General features: G+C 35.7%; 1 protein-coding gene across 12 annotated transcripts in view; it reads right to left on the bottom strand.

Moving 5' to 3' along the window:
• The window catches only part of TRDN (triadin), a 251,596-nt gene that overhangs the window by 142,341 nt on the left and 86,399 nt on the right, over nt 1–22,856 (bottom strand). For all 12 annotated transcript variants that reach the window (XM_080389939.1, XM_080389943.1, XM_080389945.1 and 9 more), the window contains 2 exons: nt 19,799–19,858; nt 1,984–2,055 (listed from right to left, as the gene is read on the bottom strand). In XM_080389939.1, the coding sequence (XP_080246065.1) occupies nt 1,984–2,055; nt 19,799–19,858 (132 nt within the window). The remainder of the gene's footprint in view (nt 1–1,983; nt 2,056–19,798; nt 19,859–22,856) is intronic.

Raw genomic sequence — 22,856 nt, 5'->3', positions numbered from 1 at the left:
TTTTCAAAGCTGGTTGTTTCTGTCAAAGGCTGGGCCAGTCCTTTTATGTTATATAAAGTACATTTCTCAATTAACAAATGCTTGTTCTTGTTCTCTATTCTGAGAACTTATTATACTATCTTCAATTATATTTATGATAAGAATATTTTGTTTCATTCTGTCCCCTTCACCTGATCAGTGATATTTAGTGATGTACTAGTTATAAAGGTATGTAAGTATTAAGAAGTCACAGACATGTCTATTCACCTATTTCAGAGATTTAAATTTCTCTGCCTACTTCTCTTTTCCCCTTCTGATATTGTGCCAAATATTCCCATATATTACTTAATTATTTTCCCCAGGGCTGAAACAAATTTTCAGTGTTCCTAAAGGCACTGTGGCATGTTTTCTCATCTATGGAAACCACACAATAGTGCAATAGAACAGCTTTTTGCAGCAGTATTTTGCAAGTAATTCTTCCTTCCTCATTTCCTCCAAAACTCTTGCATAAACAGTATTGTATCCTAGTGACTAGCCATAAGCCTTAAAGGGAATTTGGTTGTATGATTCTGAGCAGATAATCTGCCCCCCATTTTTTCTGCCAAATGGGTGTCTAATTTACAGTCACAATTACCTCAATTGCATGCATAAATGAGCTAATGAAACACACAAATATGTAACTGGTCATAAATTGCCATTTCCATGTGCAATTGCAGTAATTGCATGCTCCTCATGATTTTGAAAATCAAGAACTTAATTTGATGCTAGTTCATGTTGTATAACAGTTATATTTAAAGATCAAGTTTATCACTCGGCAAATGCGGTAGTCTTTTTCTATTATGGTTAATTGGTGGATAACAGTGTTTAATATTGCAGGGGCTTCTCTTTGCTGATAAGCAGGCTTCAAACATTTCCTTCAAATAAGCAGGACTGCAAATCTATTTATATACCATATTGTGTCAGAATAACCACAGTTTTATACTTCTTTAAACAGTGTGTTTATAAAGCAATATTCATTTAAGATAAAAAAGATTTTGTGGAAAGAGATAATAAATCATATAACTATTTTTATCCAAATGTTCTGGTTCAAAATCATCACATTACAGAAATATCTAATTAATTTAACTCTTTGTTCTAGTCATAGATTCTGCCAAAATCTAACTCTTATTTTCTCTTTCCAGATGCAGGCAAATCTTGCATCTCTTGTTACCTATTCTGCTGCTTTTCTCTTCTTTTTTTCTCTCAGATTGCAATTGCTTTCTGGAGAACATAAGAACTATAAGAGAGATTAGCAAGTGCCATGGTGTGACTGAATGACTCCCAAATATTATATGAAAACTGCTATATAATTACATGAAAATACTCATATGTTTTGTAGTATTAAATTGTATGACATAGAGATCAAGAATGTATATTGCAGTAGTATTTCTAAGTCATTGGGCATAGGCCATTTTAAAATTAAAATGCCTATTTCAACCATTTTACTGATATGATTAGATTGTAAACAATACAATTCAATTGCATGGGTCATTTTTTAATCTTCTGAAGATAAGGTCTAACTCTGTATTTTTATTTCAGTGGTTTTAACAATAGGCATAGGGTTGATAAATGCAGAGCCAGAAATATTACATTTGTTATTGCAGATAATACACAGAAACATTACTGAATAACAATATCTGAAAGAGTAATCCAAAGTATATTAAGAGGATAATGTTGATTATGTTTACAGTAGATGGCAACTTATGGTTGAACACCATCCAAAGCATTTTACAGATTAGGCCTCGATCCTGTAATCTATTTCACTCAGGAAATCTCCTGAGCCATCTGTGGCACTACTACAAGGAATATTAAAGTCTCATCATGCAAATATGATTGTGCCATTCACATCCCAGGCCTAATCATTTGATCAGTTCTGTAATATAGATTATATTTATAAACAAAATCAGAACAGTGGCTCAAGTTAATGCGTAGAAGCCAGTAAAGGAGGAAAAACCTCAAACTTGCCTTCAATAGCTTCAGGCTTCTTTCTTGGACTGTGTTCTAGAAGAAGACGAGGCGGTACCATCTCCTTATGTCCTGCACATGAGTATACAGGTTAAGAAGCACAGACAATGTATTTGCTATCAGGCTGAGCAGATTCACTGGGAGGCTGAGCTCCCTTCAGAATTGTTCATGTTTAAAAGATTACACTGTGCATAAAAGCTATTTTCTTCCAGACACCATAAGAAAGAAATGTATTTCTCAAGAAATAATTTATTTTTAAGAAGCATATTTTAAATCCATGTAGTCCAAGTGATTCAAGCATATGCTGAAATGCTTACAGTTCTATTTTTCTTCATTAGACTAAAAAACTCTAAAGGGTAATACTTTGATAATAAGGTTACATATTCATGATGCCTCTTCTACAATAAAAGCTTATTTTCTTCTGTCAAACAAATAATCTTCCACTGTTCCCTCAAGTCCACTTATTATGAACTTCTTAAAACACCAGTAAAAATTATTATGTTTCTCATCCTTAAGGATTATTCTTAATTAGCCAATACCAACCAGGTCGTGTACTGTAAACACTGATGAGGTTCTGATTCCAGCTGCTGACTGAAACACCTCTACTCTCTCAGTGTTGAACTGTACTCATAGTATTGAACTGGGAATTTCTGTACTGTCTTAGCCTATGTGCAGATACCATGCTCTATCCAATATATTTTTCCCTTCATTTCCCCGAAGACTCACAAACAGATCTATTGCGCTCATATTATTTATGCTTCTTTACTGCTTTATAACACCTGTTTGCAGTCTCCTTATTTCCTTTTAATTTCTTTCTCTGGCATTTATGCTCAGTAGCTATCATGTCATTGTCACTTGGAAAGCACAGTTTATTGTGACCTGTGAAATAAAATTAAGTAGTTAAATATAATACTGATTCAGTCACATGCACCAGCATACATTCACTGCACCAATCTACATGCAATCAAGCTGTTAAATCTCAGCTCCAGCTCCACATCAGAAAATCAAAGCCATGCCTCATGCTTGGTGATAGACTCAGAAGAGAAATTAAGATCTTAATGAGCCTCGGAAACTGCAGTATTACACTTATCCCTCTCATCTTACAAAGGTATGTATACTCATGGGGAATGCATGAGAAAAACATCATCTTGAAGACAGCAGTGGGATTTGAGCACCATAGTCTTAATGTTATTGCATCTCATCAGCATATGTACAGTTGCAGGCAAATAATTTGCAAACATGTAGTTTAATTCATCTGATAATTTATATAAAATATCACACACAGAGCTGCTCAGACTTGACTCACATGCCTGAACCACTGACAAAATGTTGACACATTGACAAAATCAATGCACTGAAGGCACTGTGCAACTAACGGTAGAAATCTTGTGTTTTACACATATTTCCTGTCTTGGCAATAATCACAACTGGATATTAACCAATCTCATGACAGAATGACTCCAGCCTTAAAATGAACAGTAGGCAAACTTCAGGAATCCAGATGTCTCACCGTGATTTTCCAAACACTTTATGTCTTAAAAAAAAATCACCTTGGAATTGCAAACTGAGCTAAAGAGATGCTGAATAACATTTGTTGCCAACCAGAATAGAAATGTTACATCCATAACCTCTGTCAACATACAGAAACTTTGTTAATTGAATTCCTAGTTCAGAATGAAAACAAAAACAGTATAAAAATAATGAAGAATGGGTAAATAATCTTATTCTTTCCGCCAGTTTTGATTAAAATCCTAGACTAGGGTTTAGTTCTTTTTTTTCCCTTTGTTTTTGCCTAAATTATCCCTGGATGGAAAAAGTGATAAATTTTATAACTTGGACTAATTGTTTTGTGTGAAAGATGATAAAGGGCAGTGGCTGAGAATGTTGAGTACATCAGTAATGAAGAAGGATAGTCAATAATTTGGACTGCAGAGTGGTATCTACTGTGTGGGGCAATGATCTAACACCTCTAGGTCAAAGCATAGGCTGGCCCCATTATCTTCCTGTTCTTTGCTGTAGCAGCAGTTTTCTAATGATTGCACCAGTGTTAGTATAATGCCAGTACAATACCACTTATTGCTAATGACTTGTCAAGTTCTATTTTATAGTTTTACAAGTTTTAAGCAAATCATTTATTTAATGCAAATTGACCACATGATCCAATATGAGAGTGTTTTAAACACCAAAAGCTTAAGCTTCGTAGATCAAAAACTTTCCCTTAGGCCAGAATGTTTGTTCTAAGCAGGTTCCCATCCACTCTGATAAAAGGCTTCTTTAATGTTCCCATGTGTTATTAAATGTCTCTCTATTCACTTTGATGGGAATGCAAAGGACAGTAGCTGAATAAATATTTTATCCATTCTTTTGATGAAATATGTGAAAGGGGATATCCTAAGTCAAATTTCTTTTCTCTTCCTTTTTCTCTCCTCTGTAAGTTACAAAGCAGAAGTGGTTTTCTGCAGTACAGAGAACTCATAAATAGAAATGAGGAACTGGCCTCAGCAGATCAGACCATTAGGATTAATGGTGTCTACTATCTTAATTCCAGCAGTGGCCAGTTGGACGCATATCCATGATGTAAATGAGAAGAAGGCAAGATGTTTTAAATGATCCCAGTGGACAATCAGTTTAGCCCACGAATCATGCGAAGTCATTATCCATATTGGCACTACTATTATTGGACATACAGTTTTCTTGCTGCTTTAAAAATGCAGCCACAGAAGAGCACTGAAATGTAGTGTCTGTGTATTTATTTGCTTTTCATTTCAAAAGTTGACTTTATTTTTCTACTATGAGATAAGCTGAAAAAGTTCATTTGACTTGATTTTGGGGTTCTTTTTTGTGGTTTTTTTTTTTGTTTGTTTGGTTGGTTTTTTAATTAGGGTTTGCGTGTTCCGAAAGATGTAGTTGCAAACACGAAAATGTGTATACATTTCTATGCCTAATCTTTCCATGCAGTTGTGCTACAGAGACCTACTTCATATATGATATAGTAAACAGCTATCTGACAACACGTTACAGCTGATGGAAACTGAAATAATGAAATGTTTTGACTTTAAGCTCATGGGAATATGCTCATCAGGAGAGAATGTGTCATGTTAAGGCATGAGTACCTTCTCCACTGCCTGAAAGAAAAGAACTATGCTGCAAAGATGAGTAGAAGGTTTAAGACACTAGATGGTAACATGAATACTTCATTGAAAATAAGCTACAGTCCTCAAGCTCTGTGAAACTTCTGTCATCAGTGTTTATTAAATCACTTGAGATGTCATGAAGAAATTCATTCTGACTTGCTTTATGAATATTTTAGATTTTATATTACATGATAAGGAATACAAGACAATCTTTAATTACCTTACTTTTCTCAGTCTAGGAAGTCTCTTTCTACATGTGTCAAAAATGTCATGTCTAAGCATTGAGGATAAATTGATTTCTTGTGATAACAGCAAATCATGTGGGCTTTCTTTCTTCCCTGATGTGCCCAGTTCAATTTTTCTGCAATGACCCTAACTGACATAGATAAAGTCTCTAAATTTATCTTTCTAAATCAGTTAATGGGATAAAAGAAAATACTTCTGAAATTATTCTAAAATTATATTTATTATTACACAACTAAAGGCATTGTAGACAGCTGAATATTCCAGTTGGATATGGGGAGAAATAATGCCACCACAGAAAGCAATGTGTGGAAACACCATTCCTGTGAGTGTGTACTTCCTCATATCCATATCCCAGTTAATAGTGGGAATCCTACAATCCAACAGCACCAACATTTTTTACGGTGTCTCTCAAATAGCACAGCAAAATGTCTTCAGAAAAATCTCATTCTGCCCAGATGTGACATCTTTCCTTAATAATAGCGATTATTGAAATAAAGAAAGTGTGCTCTTCGTGGAGTCATTCGTTATGAAGCATAAAATCAAATAAAATCTTACATGAAGCTTGGAACAAGACATGGATCAACAGAAGGAGGTAAGGCTGCCAAATATGCTTTTAGAAGATTGAAATCTTAATGGAGTCCCACCATCTGTCCAGGCTTCCAGTTTTGACATGTAAGTTACTTGAAGTTAAAGATGAGCCTCTCCTTTATCAGTTGTTACTCTTCAGATATTAGACTGTTACTATTCTAAGCATTTCTATGCTTAGAATGTGTGCATGAAAAACTAAGAGCAAACTACTTTTCATGGACAATTGCTGAGCATCAAGAGGTGAAATTGTGTAACTATTTTGAACAATGTAAATGCTCATTTTTGGGAAAGGAATGAATTGAAATACAGGTGTCCCAAACAGCCAGTCTTTCTAAGGAACACATCATAGCACAATGGTTTTAGGTAGGCTAGTAATAAACTAAACGGTGCCTGGGGATGTTACTGGGCTCTGGAATTCAGACATACATATCCTGCAACATTTTTTTGAATAGCCTCTGACAATTTTGACCTTGTACAAAGTAGTAATGTCTCAAAAAATTAATTGGCTTAGTTCAGGAGTTAGGCAGCCCATATTGACATTGAGGAACTATAACGGATGTGGATCACTGTGACAAAAGGAATCACATTCAGAAAATGGTTGAGTTGATCTTGATGTACTAATCCAAATGTAGCCCACACATCTTAAAAGTGATAACAAAAATGTGTTACATGGAAATAAATATTTTAAACAGGGTCTTAATGACCTATTTTGAACACAATTTTTGGCAGTGGAAGTTGGAATTAATGGATAATAAAATGAGGCTTTTAAGGATGTTTATTCTAGTAGCCAACTTATATTGCCATTTTTAAATTACGTTCAGATTCTGGTTCCCTATTAAATGGATAAATGCCCAGCATACAGTGAAACTCTCATTTTGCATGAGGTTGATATTACCTAAGGAAAAACACTGCTATAGTATATGCAGTGATTCCCAGTAGCAATACAATCCTTTAAATTTTCATATTCTGTCACACTGGCTATCAAATAGTCACTATTACGATGCATAAGAAAAGAAGAAAAGGAGACATTACTTGGATAATGCCCAATCTATTTATATGTTCCACTTGGGCTTAAAATAGACTAAAAAATCACAAACAATACTGGTTTTCTACATAGTGCCTAACTTATGTATACAGCATGTTATTGAGAGATTCTCCTCCCTCAACGCACAGACAACAAAACAAACCAACAAATAACCCAGCCACCTTGGGAGGCCATCCATCTATCAAGCTAAAAGCAAGTAGGTTAATAGTGAAGGTGTAGGAAGGATGGATTCAGACTGATAATCTAAACACTCTTTTGAATGGAGTAGGGGAAAAGGTTAACTTTTCCTTCTCAAGACACTGAGCAAAAAGTACCAGTAACTTGATAGTCTTCTATTTTTAATACATAGAGATTTCAGTGCATCCTTTCTTTTTGATGATGCATTCTTACATGTATTTATATATTTATACCTATATAATATACACTATACATATGTGCATGCAGGAACATGTGTCTACATATGCATGCACATATATACACAAATACACATAGATATTTATGTAATGAAGTTTCTGAACAGAAAGTGCTTTTTCTAGCCCTGCTTTATTTGGTAACTGAACAGGTGCGAGATTCTATTGCAACAGATTCCTGGAGGTTGTGTGAACATCAGTTTGTTGGTATGTTTGCACTCAACCACCAAACCCAATTAAAGTCACAGCTGGGAATTTGTTTGATATTGTTTTCTTCTCCTGTGGGTTTGTATCTCACACAATGCAAGTGTGCATAACAAGTGTACAAATTAGGCAGACAAGAAAGGCAGGAGAACATCTACGAGTAGGATTTTTTTTTGTTTTAACCTACAGCTGATGCTATTGGTCCCAACCAGAAATATATGCAATGTATCTTAGCTACATGACAGAACTGCACAGTGAAATCCATTTAAAACAATGTATCTGTCAATAATTATTTTCCAGACATTTTTACCATATTGAGGCTCCAAACTCCCTCTTTAGCTCAACCCATATCTTGTGAAAGCTGTTTTGATTTTTGTGTTCAGAAGATTTAAGTCATTAAGGTGTTAAAAGTTAAGATTTAACAGTTTTGTCATTTCACATTAAGTAAGAAGTCACACAGCCTTTCCTGACATTAAAAGAAAACCAAATTGGAAACAATTGAAAATTTAATTGAGCTGTCTCCACTTCCTCCCATTATCTATCACATGTATTCAGCAGGTAAAAACATTCCTGCATGTTATGTTTAGAAGTATTGAAAGACATCTCAAAGAAGCAGGTCCTAGGACAGTGAAAATGATAGGTTATTGCATGGAATTTATTGGTTATTATAGTTATTGTTACATACTGGAGTGCAAAAGGCCTGTAAAAGCAGATTATAAAATGAAGACATATTCAGCCTTCCTTTGACTCCCCAAATAACCTTTAATAAATTGGTATCATATACAATAGTCCCTAGCATAATTAACATGAATATCAGGAGTCAGTATAGATGTATACTTTTCACAATATGAGGTATCCATAGGAAAATAATTCAAACAGAGAAAAGAAAACACTGCAATTAAGTACTTGCTGCTAACAATTAAACAGAATGGAAGGGACTGATAAGCTTTATGATGAAAGGTAATAGATGCTCCCTATGCCATGGGAACACTGCTCAGTAATTTTTGAGTTATTTGTATCTCATTTATCTGTACTTTGCATCACTTCAACTGTCATTAGTTCAACTACATCTCAGAAGTGTTCAGTGCTGTAAGTCAGAAAAGCTATCTAGATACTGCTTCAACAATGCTAAAACTCTGTGTTGTTTTCCAGAAAGAGTGCATATGCCAGGTCTTGCTAAGCAAAAATGGCTTAACATTGATAAAATCAAATTACAGGCACTATAATCTCTCACAATTAGAGATATTTGTAGATAGTGAATATGTTTAATACAGAAATCACTAGAAGTCCAGCTGAATCCAAATAGCTGTGACTACAAGCCATGAAGATTTTCACCTCCTAATCCTCTTGCCAGAATGAAACAAGAAGTTAATGTTACCTGTCTTGCATATACTTGACAATCACTTAAGAGAGTGAATCTATAACCATTTTTATGAAGTTAGAATTTCAGTAATGCAGTTTGAAGTTAGAGGGAAAAGAACTAAGAGATTTTATTAGATCAAATATCAGGAGTAGGGCCCAAAAGTACGGAGGTGTTGGCTACTAACTCCTGTTCCTCACTCCCACTGAAATCAATAACAGCTATGTATTAGGTTGGCATTAAGTCTTTAATACCTTTGAAGGTTAGGTTCTGTGTAATTAAGAAATTCCGATAGTCTTCTCTTTCTTCTAAAAGTGTCATGGATGTAATATTTTTGGGAATTGCAAAATTATGACACAGTGATAGTAAAAAAAATACTGATATTTGAGGCTAAAATTTACACCTCTTAAAACATATGGTGATGTTAGGTTTGATGCAAAACTCCTCACCATCTGTGGTTTCTACAGCAAGACAGGATATATGGCCTGAACTGTTTCAGTTTGAAACAATTTCAGCTAAAGCTGCTGGTTTTGCATAAAGGGTAAGAAGAATCATGAGAAATACTGATACAAAAAAACTAATATTGAAGGTGAGAATTACATTAAACCAACCACATTTTGGTAACTTCTGATTCTTTCTTCCCTTTCCCTTTCGCAGGAAATATCCCCTTTCTTATAAAGAAGTTATTTTTAGGACAGAGCCTTGTGATTCACTGTCATGAGTTCCAACGCTTGTGCTCAAGGTCTCCTCTATGATTTTTGGGAAACTGACTTAACTTACCATGCTTTTCTATTCCACTATAAATAGATAGAACAGTAATTTTCTGAAAAATAAATAAATAATTTAATGTTGCAAGCATATAGCAACTAAAAATCCAAAGCTTAAGTTCTATGAAAGTGGAATCTGTACAGACCGGGCCTTTGTTCTGATGCTAAAATTATTTAGGTTTCTTTTGTTTGGCACATTGGGACAGGAAATGCCCTCCTCCCTATTTATTCAAGAAAATATTTCTCTCTAGATTTCTTCCTTTTCCCCTTCCCTCACTCCCCAAACACTATAGCAATACTGTTATTGCTATTCCTACTTTTCAGAGTGGCACTGCTGGTTTCTTGGCTGAGCCAACAGCTTCTCCTCATAATACTATTTGTAAATACATGTCATTTCAAGTCTTCATTTGAGTGAAATCCTTGCTTGCACTTTCCTGAATGTATATAGGCTCTTTCACAACCAGACGTTTAAAAGTTAACTTTTAGACTGTTAAATCTAGGTAAGTCACCCGAGGGATCCATTTATAGTCAATGGAGAGAAATTGGTACCTTCAAAGGGTGATTTATCTTTTCTATCTTAGGCATCTTTTTTGGGATGAAATTGTCCTCTGGAGACCTCCATTTCATACCATTGGCTATAAAGACAGCTAAAGGTTACAGTTTGGAAATTAACTTTTGGGTATCTAAGTGAGGTGCAATGAATTGCAAACATCTCATTTTGCAGTTCTACATCAAAATGATACTACATGCCACCAAAATATTCCAGGACTAAAATCAAAAGCCATGCATTATTTTTCACACTGTAACTGCTGCCTAGTAACACAGTGCTCCCCAAACCCTGAGCAATTATATGAATGAATATCACACAGAGAAAGGATTTTGCTGTCAAGCTTAACTAAAAAAGATAAAAAAAAGATAAAAGCATTGTTTAAGTTTAATGTGTGTGGGCATTGAATGCCTTTTAAACACTACGTGCTATTTACTCTGTCAGATAATACTGATTGTATTGAAGGGCAAAGTGAAAGAAGAGGAAGGAAAGTGAAGTATCAGAGGGAAGAAGAGTGTTTCCTGATGAAGAAAAAATAAATTAGTTTTGACTCATTCTATGTATATATATGTCAGTTAGTTACCATGTCTTTTTTGACAAAGCAGATATATGCAGAAAGAAAACTGACAGCAAAAGTGCCTGACCAGAGAATGGAGAAAGGCATGGACCTGCCACAGCTGACTGTCACAGTGGCTGTGGACTAGATGCAGAAAAAAGTGGGTGTAAGCAAGGCAGGGAGAGCTCATGCTCCCTAGGTCACAGCTGAACATTCCTCTGCCCTCTGCATTGTGTGCTTTCACAGCAGAAGTGAAGAATTACTGCTAAGCTGGAAATGTTTCATGATGGAATATATCTTGTCAAAGCATTTGTAGATCTTGTCTATGCTCTAATTATCTGTGTGATATGGTGACCAGGTACTGTTTCTGTCATTAAATCTCAGCTTCATAATTTTTTCCAGCGGTAACAACAGATAATCTGTATTTGGATGAGGAGAATAAATTCTCTAGTCCCACAATGGAACTATAGGTTTTGCCTTGTTAATGAAAAATTTGGAAGAAAACTGGAAGCCCTTCAGTACACATTTTTCCTCCTTCATTATGTTTCAGTATATTCAGCATCAGGAGGCGTTTAAAGGCACATTTGCATAGATCTCAGCTATTTTTCTTTCTATTAAAGTTGAGAGAGATTCATTGTATGGTAGTTAACTTCCCTAAGACTATTTCAGGAGTATATTCTAAAGGCAATGTATTCATTAGCTCACTTACATATATTCATTTAGAAATACATATATTTTAGATATACAACCTGTGCTTATGCAGCTAACTGAAGGAGAAGACTGGGGATCGTCATGTCTCGTCAAAGACAGATGTTTGCTTGCAACCCATGTAAGGTTCCTAGTTTCCTGAAATGATTGGCATGTAAAATGCAGTTGGCTGGCTGATTTAAGCAACTCCACGGTGGCCTTTATGTTTTCCCAGCTTTTGTGTAAGGAGATTAGTCAGTTGATTAAGGTCTCCAGAGACTATTAGGTTGATAAGTGCTTAAAATAAAGATTCTGTACTGCTCAGTGTTACACCACCAAAATCTTTCTGTGGTCAAGCTTGCTTTCCAACAGTAGAAAATGACAAAACCAAGAGGTACATACATGTGAACCCATGCAGAAAATCCTACACTCTTTTTGATGATACTATTTGCTAACAGGACGTTGCTGAGCAGGTTTTCAAACCTGTGAAACAAATAAGTCAAGCCTTTTAATGAGTCCCACTTTCAGCTAGTTTAGGAACACAGAGTATTTGAAAGGGAAGGACTGAAGGGGACAAATTTTAAATGACCAACACAAAATATCTTTCTAAGTGTTGGAAATGGCTGAAACATGTTGTCTAAACCAATAGTCCTTACCACAAGAATAATCTGTCATGGCAAGTTTAGAACTCTACCAGCTGAACTTTGGCAGAGCTATATGTAGCTGACTCCAGTGCTAGTCTTTTCTACCAACACTGGTAGAAACAACAATAATCTGATCTTAGTTCTATTGACAATTGTATGCCATCCCTTTAAATAAGTAATCCTATGTATGTTTGAAATAGAAATACTGTCAGCAAAATCTGCAACATACATAATCATTGTCTAGGTTCTTTTGCAATATACTGATTTTTAAAAGGTAATAAATCTAGGCTTTGAAAAGAGGCTCTTTCTTTTGAGAATTGTGCTTTTCCCTGTACTTGAATCCATCCAAGCTCTAAGAAAGAAACATATGCTTTTATAGGCTGACATTTGAAACTTGTTTTTTAGGTTTCTGAGTTGTTTCCTTCCTAACTATGCCTCAAAAATATGGATAAAACTACTTTTGGCTTAAATAATTTTCTGCAAATATTTTTCATATTGAATTCACTTCTGACAGTGATACGGTACTGAAGAAGGGTTGTGTAGCTCTATAATGTTTCAATTTTTTAACCTACTTGAAATAATATCAGTATTTTTTGCAATAATTCTAACTGGAAATCACTTATGACAATGAGCCATTAAATGTAATAACTATTTTACAAGGTCATTGCTTAAACTTATTTAAGCCTTTTGAATATGGAACTCTGTTTATTATTAGCTCTTTTTTTCCATTTAACTTTTGTCTTTATTTTCTAAATAGCTTACTTTTCAAAACTAAAGCAGTTGAGTCTTTTGATGATCCTCCACAACACACCTAGCATTTTTCAGACATTGTTAATGAATCTTTTGAAATAACCCTTCATTTTGAAACTTGATTATTGAACTATATGATATGGTCATAATATGAAATAGCAGTAATAAAATATAATACAAGTGTGAGAACACTTTTGTTAGTCTAGTCTCTCTGCCTTTACAGATTAGATATTAGTTTATTTCAATTAAAATCAAGGATTTAGATTCATTTAACCAGAACAGTTTTTTGCTTTCTTTGGTATCACATAAGTCTGACTTTTCAGAGTGGCTTGTAGTGAACTATCAAAGAAAGAGATCCATTCTCCTCTACAGAAGCAGAATACCACACATTCCCTGGGTCCTGAGAGAGTGAAAGTAGTTTTAATTTTTTTTTGGCGAAGTAACAATGAAGTGCCATAAGAGTGTTGACAGATGCAGCTTTGTGTGCCAGCATCTGGCTCTGATTCATGGTGGGATGATATAAACAGGGAATAATGGTTAGTTGTTTTGCCTCTGTGGGATGGTGTCAGGATTGTGTGCTGATAACATCCCCATTAAGAGATCAATGCCATTTCAGAGTTTGACCAAACAGACCCAGCTTGTGGAGTCATAGACAAGAACCTAATTAAAATAACATCAGTGGATGTCTTCTCATGGTTTATATAGCTGAATAGAAATGTAAAGAAACAATATTTAAACTCCAAATGACAGCCAAAACTATTGCAACAATTGCACATTAATAAATTAGTTAGAAATTTTTCTATAATTAAAACGTATTTTTCAGTTTCTCATACATATATTTAAAATTGCTTTTCATTACTTCTTTCCTATCAGACTGTTTGAAAAGCATTTGGAACTCTCCCAGGACATTACTAGAGGAATAAAAGCTTCTGTCATTCAATCATTTCCATTTATGTCATCAGCAGAAACGAATGCGTCGACAAGTGTTTCATCACATGAAAAAGTTTTTTTATGAACTGATGAACAATTAACTGCCAACTCCAAAGACGAATCCAGATGAGCCTCTGCAAATTTTGGGGTACAATACTGCCCTCAGAGGAAGAAGACTTGTTAGGTACATTTTCTGTTTAAAAACTAAACCTAGAAAAGTTTCACAGCTCCCAAACGCTCCATTTAGTATTTCACTAAAACAAATATCTAGTTTGCTTGTTTTCTGTTATAGGGGAGAGGGCTATTGAGTAGGTAGGATCAGAAAGCAAGTCTCCATAGAAAAAAGTAATATTCTCTAGTGTTCTTTCTCAAATGGGAAAGCTTGTAACTTGGTCCACAGTTTTTCATGCTGAATTTCTCCAAACATTTTATATATATTTATATATATATAATGTTATTTCCTTATTCATTATGACTGATTTTTTTTTTTTTTTATTGCACCACATCAAATATATCCCCAGAGAAACTACACTGGTATCAAAGTTGTCCCCATATTGTAACAAGGTAAGTTACACCCTGTTGTTGGCATATCCTAGTCTTTAATCAAGTAGGAGTGACACTTAAAAATAGTTCAAGAGCCTAAAGCATTTTGTTATCTGAACAGCAGAGGGCAAGTATTTAAGTCCAGTGCTGCAGCCCACCCACAGCAAATACAGGCATATTTAATTTCTTAATGCTTATTTATCTAATATGCTAATATCACTTAATGCTCTCAGGCTTTTTGCACTAATATACTCCATGATCTTGCAGTATTGATGCACTTTTATACCAGTATCTCTATAAATCTCTTTAGATGTTAACTGGCAAGTATCATACTGACAATGTCTTGGAATTCTCTTACCACACTGAGTAATAATAATCCTTGTTCTTTGACGGAATACTTCTTGACAATGGAACAGAAGAGACAAGCCTTGGAAGAACATTGTAGAGATGAAGGACATTCAGTCTGCCACTTCTTTGCAGGCCCAAGTAGACTGTAGGCTTCCCTGTGTACTCTCACAGCAATTTGCCTGAATTTCTTGTCACAGTTTGTTTTCTTTTTTCATGAGCATATGTGCAAAGGGTGAGGCATCAATGATGCCTTAATGAGAAAGTGGGATGACTGTTTTACCGTATAGGTTACACTCTTGCCATGTAAATGTGCCAGAAATCCTGATGGATTTCTCCAAGGCAAATATTTTTTCAACAGTGTAAGATTATAAAAATAACCTACATCACTTTGTAGACACTTGGACCCTGGCATGGAAATATACAGTAAACATATGAGGGTAAATTGATGAAAGGAAATGGTATGGCCACATTTGTTTGCAGTCTAGCTATTATTTGAAACAGTCATGTAGGGGTATAAGCTTCACAGGGTAATTGGGTGCTTCAGTGCAAAGTTTTTACAACGGCTAAATTGACAGTAATATCACATCTGGGCTTCCACTGTCTTTGTTGTCAGGTAACTGTAAAGATCATCCAGTAGAAAGTCCAGTGTACTGTGAAATATGAGACATTATCTAAAAATAGAACACACTAAAAAAACTATGCATGTAAAATAATCTTCCGATCGATGAAAATAAAAGCAAAACCTGACCATGAATATGCAGTATGCCTGTGAGAAACAAGGGTGCCATGTTATGACCAAATGCCCAAGAGATGCTTATCATTCTTAATTCAGCATTATGTAGCAACCACAACCACATGCTGAGGTGGGCGTACGAAAAGACAGGCATGCAAGAATTCACTTTAGGTAGCTGCAAATAAAAAAAGGCATTCTGTTTGAAGAATTCCTTGATCTGCCAAAGTAGTTTGGGAAACGTAAAGCAAGCTGGCAAACACTGCAGGGAAATCAGGGGAGGAGTGTTAAAACAGGAGTATGCACAGGGGGAATAAAGCACAGTAGATCCAGTTATCTTGGAGAAACATGTGCTACAGGCTTCAAAGAGTGACCGAACAGTGTCCCTGAAATCCAACCACATGGGTGAGGATTTCAAACTCTCTAAGGGCAAAAAAATAGTTATGAAAATCAGGTTAAAGGTTTTTATGAAAATAGAACCTTTTCTCCTACCAATAAAATATATAAAAAAAAAATTATGAGTAATAACACTAGAAATATTACTCAGAAAAAAAATCAGGAATATCAAATAAGTTATCAAATACACGGCACAGACTATATCCATGAAACTAGACAAATGAAAGTTAGTGGCCTTCTGTATCAGAAAGGCTATCTTGGAACTCAGAAATAGCAGTGCCAGTAGAAGAATCGAGGTGCCAGTCAGAATCAATGTGTCTCAGCATCTCTTAAAAAGAGAACTGTCCTCTTCTGGTCTTAAAGTTCTAGAAGTAAAAGTTGGAAAATAAAGCCTGGAAGAAATGCATATTAATTCTTCTTTTACAGGGGGCCAAAAGGAGTACAAAGCAATTTGGGCAAGAGTGATTTGTTAATGCTGAGCTGTACTGCCCATACTTGTCTGAGAAACTATAGGCTGGAGATAAATAAGTTCAGAAAATCTATCCTTTGGAGGAAAAGTAGTTCAGCAGTCCCTCTTGAGAAACTGTCACTTATCACATGCATGTTAGACAGAAAGTAAAAAATATTCTCAACCTCCATACTTCATCAGATAAGGTCAGAAAGCCATTTTTTATACTGTATACAGTAGATCTCAAGAGGGTTATCTATAAACGTCTCAGTAGAATTCAGGGTAGGTCTCTGTTGCAGTCATGATACTAATGAGATGGATTTCTGGTTTAGCAAAACCTACTTGAGTTTATGGCTAGAACTCCACTGGCATCTGTAGTAGAGAGCTGAGAACCTCAGATACCTTTCTTTTGTAAAAAGTATTAGAAGTCTTAGAAGGTAATGGATATTGATATAATTATTGTGATTTACAGGAAAATTTGCATGAAATCAGTCAGTAACAGGGACAAATGCTGGCCAGAGAAACAAGAAAACCAGTTAATGCTTCATGAAGCAGCTTAGCAAGAATTCTCCCTTCTCTGGCTTTCTATGAATTCTCTGTGTAGTTTACATACCCAGTGACACAACAAAACCTTTAGTGAATGAGGTTGAATATTTCAGCCTCATTTGTTAAAACCAACATAAAGGCATTAAGTGAACTCCAATAGACTGTTCAGGTGTCTGTCAAAATGTATTAGTACATATTTTGAAAAGTTTATCTAATTAATAAAACCCAAGGATGAGAGTTTAACTTTTATATTATTTGATCACTATAAAATGCCATCTTAAATAGCCTACTTTGCTATAAATTCTTGCATAAAATGTATAAAAACCTAAAAAAATCTAATGTTACCAGTAATTAATAAGAATTTTTAAATAATACAAATATTCCAAAAAATACTATCAAAGAATAAATACTGAATGGTATTGTTATTACTAAGATATTGTGCCTAAGGAATCTGATGAGTGGGACAGTGCTCTTATAAACTCAAGAAAACAGAAATTAATATATGGTGTAAACAACCCTATAGAAAGCAAATACACCCATATAAAGGAATTTTCTATGAGAAAAATGTGGGTTTTCTCCTTCATAAATGGCAATATTGGGACTCATAGAAATGATTCCTGGTTTGAAAATATTGTGGTGTCAGGGTGACTGTAATTAATTTCCTTAGCTGAATTGCACTCAGATCTCTTTGTTTGGACAATGTAATTTACCATAAAATATATAAACTGATAAAAGGATAAAATATAGCGGATTTTAAAGCTAATTTGTTATTAAGGTTATTAAAGGGACTTGGTGTGCCGGTGTCTCCCCCACATTTATCTATTCAAGAAAATGAATTACAGTAATATTTCAGTTCACAAAAGGCATTGTGAAATGAGCAAGTTGCCTGAGAAAGGCAGGAACAAGCACTAACTGAGCAGTGTTTCTGGCACTCTGCTCAATGATGGCTACAAAGAGCACTGAGCTGGGCATACCTAGCGTTTACCTTCCTTCTCAGAGACACGGGCTGGATGTTTCAGCATTGCCTTCCACAGCTTGTGGGTTGACTAAAGCATGTTTTGAAGGCAATGTTGTATTTTACCTCCCACAAAAAGGTATCAGGCTCCATAACAACAATCATTCACCACATTTAACTTCAGGTGTTGACAAATGACTTAGCAGGTCAAAAAGCAGTTGCTTTACAGGTGGAGCCACAGGTGGGCTTTAGGAGACTAACTTAAGGGGCTGTCCGCTTCCTTTTCACCTACAAATCAGATGATTTAAGCTGCTTTATGACATATTTCCAAGTTCTGTGGTCTCAGGTTCTCACCCTAGCTGTTCACCTGGAAGGCCAGCTGACCACTAAAAATTTTTTCAGCTGTTTAACCTGTGATTTGTTAGCACAACTGTGTTGTAGCACACTGAAATGACACAAGGCAAACACTGGGAGGCAGAAGCAGACATGTCTTTTGTATTCTGAAATTTGAGTCACTACAGACTTCCCTTTCCATCTCCCTGCTCCCCTTCATGGCCTTCCCAGTTTCCTCGTAGCTGGAAAGGTCAAAACAGAAAAGCAATTCTCTCCAAAACTTCCTTCCCACAGCATATCTGCTCTGCCTTACAAGTGTCAAACAGCCCAGGGAGCCATCTGGAAAAAAGGGCTCTGACATACGTCAAAGCTGCTTGCAAATGTCAGGAGAACTATAAGAGAGATCTTGACGATCTCCATGGAAGTTTTTGCGTTGTGATTTATTAATGGTACAGATCTGTAAAGCCAGAAACTGGGTGAATCACATCTGGTGCAGGGGGTTATTTTTTAAATCAAAGTGTAACTAAAGGTCTCTGGAAGGATTTGCTAACCTTTCTCCCACGCTGAGCCTAGACCACTCCCTCTGTTTATAACTGGCTGTCTTTAAAAGTCCTAGAGGTGATACCATACTTTGCTCTTTCTTAGTGGAATCTCCTGTCTCTCTGTGTCACTCTTCAAGAGTAAGCCACATAAACCCTCTCCCTCTAAAATCCCAGGCTCGTTTTCCCTCCACAAAAATCTGTGCCCTCCTCCTCATTTTGAGTCTCTGTTTCTCAGCTACATCCTTAGGACTTCCCAGCTACTGACTGGACCTGACATGTCAAGAGAGGACCTAAGCCACAAGGCAGAGATAAGAAAACACATTCAATTCATAGGAGTACTGGTGGAGAGCTTCTTGAGCACGTAACTGACTAAAAGATTCTAAGGCTTAGTGCATCCTTAAATATTCTACCCTTGACTCTTTTCATAAATATAATTGCTTATTCCTAGGATTATGTCCTCTCTATAGTATGTCCTCTCTATAGAATGTCCTCTTGCACCAGATTTCAGAAGTTCAAAAGGAAGAGTGTCTATTAAATAAGGTCAGGGTAGATTGACTTAATATTATGAGATGATGCTTAGTCATCATCAGTAGCTCTAGCTACTTTTTTTGGCTAAGAATTAAGTGTCTGTGTTAGAACAGATGAGCATGGAGATGTGGGAAGACAGAAGGTAAAGCACAGAAGTGATGGATCAGCTAAGATAGCTTATATACTAAAAGCAACAGAGGCAGCTCTAGTTTTGAAGCATTCTGGCATTAAGGCTTGTTATTTGTGGGGAAAAAACCCAATAGGCTATTAACAATATGATCCTTTCTCTTGCATCTCAGCCAAAAAAAGCATAGAAAATTTTAGCAATTTCTATAGCCTTACATTGACCCTACTTTTAACATAACCTTAATTTTATTTCATGCATTGTAGACAGAAAATTAAAAGCTTTAATAATACAGCCATTAGCTTTTATGCTTTATTAAAACTATTTGCACACTCTTAGTTGCACTCGTGAGACCTTTCAACAATACAAAACACACTTTCAATACACGAAGAAGCAGAAACTCTCAGGGGAACAGAAGAATATTAGAACAGAGTTCAATGATGTAGGAAAGTACCTGGATAAAAATCCCCTTGCGCAAACATGTCAATCACATAGCGACAGAATGCATATTGATCTAACAGAGCAAAAAGGGGGAAAAAAAAAAGAGTAATGAAGAAAGCAAATTTAAAATGTTTCTACTTAACAGTGAAGATAAAGCTTAGCAGTGCAAAGACACATTTCAGGGACAGTCTTATTTATGTTTGGGAATTTTTTCCTGGCCTTCAGGTAATTCACATGTGCTTAAAGAGACAGCTTATGGTCCAGATCTAATTCAAGCCTCCCAGCCAAGAACGCCAGAGCTACCAGCACCCCAGAGGTACCAACCCACCCCTTGGGTGGGCAGGGCACAGCATGCCCTGGGGCAGCAGTGTGCAGCCTTGGCTTTGGCACATGTCCTGACCCCAGCCAGGAGTACTGTGCAAACTGTGGCTTGGCCACAGGTTGCAAAGACTTTTTCTCATCCTTGGAGATCCATTTCAAATAGTCGCAGTGAGGTGATAGAAAAATTCAATAAAGATTTATATCACAGCATTTTGTTAATATTGTTTTAACGGTTTAATCAATATACACATTTAGTGAATGGGAATATAAAGACAATTCTGTGTACTTACACTTCTGTAGCAATGAGATTTTCCATATAATTTTATCATTTCACCATAGAATTGTTTTCCAGAAACTAATCTTTACATATATATATATATAATATATTAAATCTGTGTGTGTATATATATTAAAACTATTCTATTCAGAAATTAAGGCTTCTGAATCTAAATGAAACTGATTTCAGAAACGTTGATTGTCTATTGATTTCTCTTATACCTAAGCAGAGTTGAAGACCTTAAAAAAAATTCTAACATTAAGAATGGTGAAGAAAAGTTACTAGTTGCAACTGAGTGCAAAAGAATTGCAATATTATTGCTGGATTCTCCAGCTGGCCAGAAAAAAAGCACATTGACCCACTGGACTCTGAGGGCCATTAGCTTTGAAAGTTAACGTTGATGACTAAGTGCCAGCTCTGTTTAGCTGTTAGCTCCCAACTGTTCTTGAGTCAAGCGTATTCATCTGTCCATCCTAGACTGTTCTAGCACAGTTCCAAGACTACAGAAGTTACACCTCTTCCCATCTCCACCTCCTGTTTCATTTCTTTCCTACTCACCTACAAAGCCACTTACTTTCTTTTTGACAACTTCAAAACAAAGTTATGCAGACTTTGGAATACTTAAGATTGTTAAAATGGCATCACATATTTAAATGCAAAATGCTGTTTCCAAGTATATAACTCTCATTGTATTGTTTGTTTTCTTACATATTTCATGGAGCATCAGTATTAGTTGGTGCTGAGGCATTTATGTGATTGCTGCTCTGTTATGGTGACTGCCATGGAAGTTCTGGGTGGGCAACGGCAGCTTTCAAGTCATGTTTTCCTATGCAGTTATAGAAATTAGGAAAGGATTTACAAGCTCAGCAAATATCTAGTTGTTTTTACTACTTGATAAGATAGTGTCATGGTTTAACCCTGGCTGGCAACCAATTTGAAACCAGGAGAGTCCATGCATCTAGTTGCTGTTACAGGGGTGGTGAGGGTAGTACTAGTCAGCATTGTAGAACCTGGGGTAAACCTTTCAGGATAGACGCAGGGCTGTGGCTATGAACACTGCTTTTAAAACCTTTAATGACTATTCATGATAGTATCTACTTTCATATTTAGGAATTCAAATTTATCATTATGACTGGCTCCAGCTTTGGATTCCATTCTTCAGGAATCTAAAGACTTTCACTGCAATCTGCCCTAAGTCTATGTGCTAATTTTCTGAAAAAAAAGTAGCAGCATATCTGTGAAAAAACAAGTATGTACAAATCTGTATTCTCAGTAAGCCCATCTAAAGCCACTGAGGTCAGCAAAGTGTTTGCACTAGCTTCAATGCAGTTGCAAAAAGGGCCTGAGTCAGTATTAAAAAATAAAATGGACTGATATCAATTCTTTAGCCCAGAAAGTGAATGTCAGGACACAGCTTTTGCCCGCAAAGCCAAGTTTTCCTTACCCTTCTTTTGCCAAAACAAGCTGCCTTCATCCATGCTGCCCTCTGGAAAGAACCCCTGGACCATTTTGGGGCACTGTACAAAAGACTGCTAGATGGCACGGGCCAAAACTATGTCAGGAGACATAAGCTGTACGGACAGTCACAGGACACAGTGCAAACCTGTGCTGGTTCTACTTAGGTTATGACAGACATAGCCTAAGGCTTAGCAGCTCACATGATCTCATTGATATTAAAATAATTCATTCTTCAAACACAGTAGTATAGACCAGGATTAAAATTGAAAATTGACTGTGTGTGTTTGAGTTGTTGGTTGTTGTGGTTCTTTTTGTTTGTTTATTTGGTATGATATTTTGTATTTTTGTTTGTTTGAGGATATTTTTTTAAAGTACTTTGAATGAACTTAATTAAAAAAAAAGCCTTAATCTTCATTTTACCTGAGAACAAAACCTTTGTATTAATTTTCTCCTCAGAGGATTTCTTTAGTAACTCAACCCCTCAAAACAGGGATTTATATATACAAAAATTGAAGGCAGAATGTTAAAATCCGAATTAAAAAAATAACATTTTACTGTATATGAAATAGTAAGGTGCACTGAAACATCCCATTGAAGTCCATGGGAATTCTGCCAATCATCAAAGATTGGTACCTAGGAATTTTAAATGAATATGATTTTCCAAATGTCTCTTCATGGCTAAAAATTCATTTTAATTTAAACTCTATTGTTAAAAATAGAATTTTACACTATAGTTTTCACCTTCTAACTCTGTAATAGTGGCACAAACATTTATCTGAGTAGTAATAAATCCTGTCAAAGTCTGGGACTAAATTCTTACTGAGAAAAACAGTCATAGATATTTCTATCATTGGACCTCATGTGATTTACCCTGGGAGATGACCTATCTTTCTTGATTTTAATTTGAGTAAGGAGTAATGCAACAGCAGGGAAATCATAACAACTCTGCTGTGATTACTGTTATATTTTCCACATTGTGGCTGAAAAGCTGTCAGAATTACTCCCTTGAGCAAGG

Source organism: Falco punctatus, assembly GCF_963210335.1.
Source record: "Falco punctatus genome assembly, chromosome: 5".
Taxonomy (NCBI): domain Eukaryota; kingdom Metazoa; phylum Chordata; class Aves; order Falconiformes; family Falconidae; genus Falco; species Falco punctatus.
Note: the sequence above shows the minus strand (reverse complement) of the source record. Positions and strands in the feature narration are given on the sequence as shown.